Source organism: Nicotiana tabacum, chromosome 17 (genome assembly GCF_000715075.1).
Source record: "Nicotiana tabacum cultivar K326 chromosome 17, ASM71507v2, whole genome shotgun sequence".
Taxonomy (NCBI): Eukaryota; Viridiplantae; Streptophyta; class Magnoliopsida; order Solanales; family Solanaceae; genus Nicotiana; species Nicotiana tabacum.
Window position 1 is genome coordinate 13,089,592 of NC_134096.1, and position 2,785 is coordinate 13,092,376.

The following is a 2,785-nucleotide window of genomic DNA, read 5'->3' on the forward strand; positions in this document are numbered from 1 at the left end:
AAACATGCTAGTATATTAAACAGAAAATCTCATAAAAATGCCCTTTCAGAAACAATAATTTTTTTTCATTCTCATCATATTTTTCTTGTAGTATAATATAATTAACAATTCAATAATAAGCTCGGTAACCATTGTATAATATCAATATTCACATTTGGGAGGTTTCAATGAACAGATCATGTAATCGGTATAATTGTGGACTTCTTCGCAAGAAGTCAAATATAAAGGTAGTCCCTACTCGAGAAAAATCGATAACGGTATGCTAGTTTTACCTTCCCACTAGCCAGGGCTATAACGGTAATCGATAATTACAAGGTGCACCAGGTCTAACGAACCTGTCGTTAGCTACAGGATCCTTCAATGTCTACTCCCATTTATACTTGTCTCTGTAATCCGTATATACTCGTAGAAAATATTTTAAAACAATATAGGGCATTTCAGTTCTTATCAATTTATAAAATTTTATTTCGATAACAGTAAATTCAAGTAACGGTAAAACAGATCTAGTGACAACGGTATTATTTAAAACCACGGTAATCATTTCAAATAACTATTTCGGTATCATATTGAGTAAAAGACTTGTCCCACATGCAACTCAAAATAATCGGTAATATATTCATATTAAAAATCATGTGTAAATCATGCAAGTTATGAAAACACAAATTGCGGTAAGATTACTACTCACAGTACTCGTGCCGAAATACCAATGCTTTACCTCGAGCAATTCGTACAAATTTCTCCAATCAATCTATAATTACATAATATCGATCTCATGTTAATTTCCCTATTTAGGCTAATTCATAGCTAATTTAGAATACCCAATCATCGGGGTTCATATTTCAGTTTTAATTTGTGAATTTATATTCTCATAGAACTAGTCCAAAATCTATAAATTTCAAATTATTTAGTATACTTTAGTCCTCCAAAATTAGACCTATCAGTACTTAAACCAAACCTTTATAGCCTTACTGTCCATAGCAATTATTTATTTATTTATTAACAAAAAAAAAACTGATATTGAATTTTTTTTGTACTACATGAAATCGCGTAGATGTAATGAAATAATTCAACTAATAAGAAGAAGGTTAACCTCTTGAGCCGAAGGAGAACTTTATACTTTCAATTTCAACATCCAGTTCTTCTTAAAGCCTTTGTCCAAAGCTTTCTTCTTCTTCCTCTCTTTTCTTCTTTTCTCTTTCTTTCCTTCTCTGCTTTTGTTTTCTTCGTTTCCTGAAGCAGAATTCTTCGTTTCCCTTTCCCCTGACCCTTTTCTGTTTTGCCGTCACTTTACAATGTGCTTTTGCCCATTTAATTGGCTAGTTTTTTTTAGTTTAAGTAATATTAAATGACAAAAATACCCCAACTTGAATGTGAAGTATTACATTCACCTCACCTTATGAAATTCAGTCCCCGAATTTATAACAAGTGCATACCTGTAAACTGAAACAAATAGGGGTACTTGACTCATATGGCATCCTCTATTTCTCAAGTAGCTTCTTTAACTGTATGATTTTGCCATAAGACTTTTACAAACTCAATTTCTTTTGACCGTACCTTTCTTACTAGCCTATCAACAATAGCCATCGGTTCCTCCTCGTAAGACAACTTCTCATCACGTGGTATAGCAAGTGCTTCAAGCACCTGAGATGAGTTTGATATGCATTTCCTTAGCATTGAGAAATGAAATACTGGATGAATAAAGGATAACTCAGGAGGGAGTGACAAACGATAAGCCACAACTCCCACTCGGTCTAGTATCTCATACGATCCTATAAACTTGGGGCTCAACTTGCCTCTTTTCTCAAACCGTATCACACTTTTCATAGGGGTGACTCGTAGGAACACTTTGTCCCCAATTATGAACACTAAATCTCTTCTTCTCTTATCAGCATAAGACTTTTGTCTACTTTGAGCTGTAAGCAATCTCTGTCTGATCAACTGAACCTTGTCCATAGCTTCTTGTACTAGGTCGGGTCCCAATAAGTTAGTCTTACCAGCTTCAAAACATCCGATAGGAGAACGACAATTTAAACATACAATGCTTCGTACAGTGCCATTTGAATACTGGACTGGAAGCTATTGTTGTAAGCAAATTCAACTAAAGGTAGATAAACATCCCAACTACCTCCAAACTCAAGAATGCAAGCTCTCAACATATCCTCCAAGATATGTATAGTACGTTCAGACTGCCCGTCTGTCTGTGGATGAAATACAGTACTAAGATCTACTCGTGTACCCAATGCTTCTTGAAAAGATTTCCAAAAGTGTGAGATAAATTGTGATCCTCTATCAGAGATGATGGATATTGGAACTCCGTGAAGTCGAACAATTTCGTTCATAAATATCTGTGCATACCTCACTCCACCATATGTAGTCTTCACAGGCAAAAAGTGTGCTGATTTTGTCAGTCGATCTACAATTACCCACACAGAATCATAACCTCTAAGAGTACGGGGTAGGCCAGTCACAAGATTCATGGTAATTCTTTCCCATTTCCACTCTGGAATCTCAATTTGTTGTAGTAGACCTGTGGGTTGCTGATGCTCAGCCTTGACCTGCTGGCAAGTCAAATAGCTAGAAACAAAGTTTGCAACATCTTTCTTCATACCTTCCCACCAATAAAATTGCTTTAGGTCATGATACATTTTTGTGGATCTAGGATGTATAGTGTATCTAGATTTGTGAGCTTCTTCAAGAATAGCATGCCTCAACCCATCTATGTTTGCTACACATAGCCTGTCACCCATTCGAAGAACACCATCACTTTCAACAATCATATCCTTGC

The 2,785-nt window shown here is 35.6% G+C and overlaps 1 protein-coding gene across 1 annotated transcript; it reads right to left on the reverse strand.

The window, feature by feature from the left end:
- Positions 1–1,485: 1,485 nt before the first annotated feature.
- On the reverse strand, positions 1,486–1,953 carry LOC142171698 (uncharacterized). The gene has a single exon (XM_075235387.1). It carries the CDS (start codon positions 1,951–1,953, stop codon positions 1,486–1,488), a length of 468 nt encoding a protein of 155 aa, XP_075091488.1.
- Positions 1,954–2,785: the final 832 nt, after the last annotated feature.

Excerpts from the sequence above, each read along its gene's own strand:
- LOC142171698 (XM_075235387.1), bottom strand. The coding sequence starts at position 1,953 with ATGGACAAGGTTCAGTTGATCAGACAGAGATTGCTTACAGCTCAAAGT.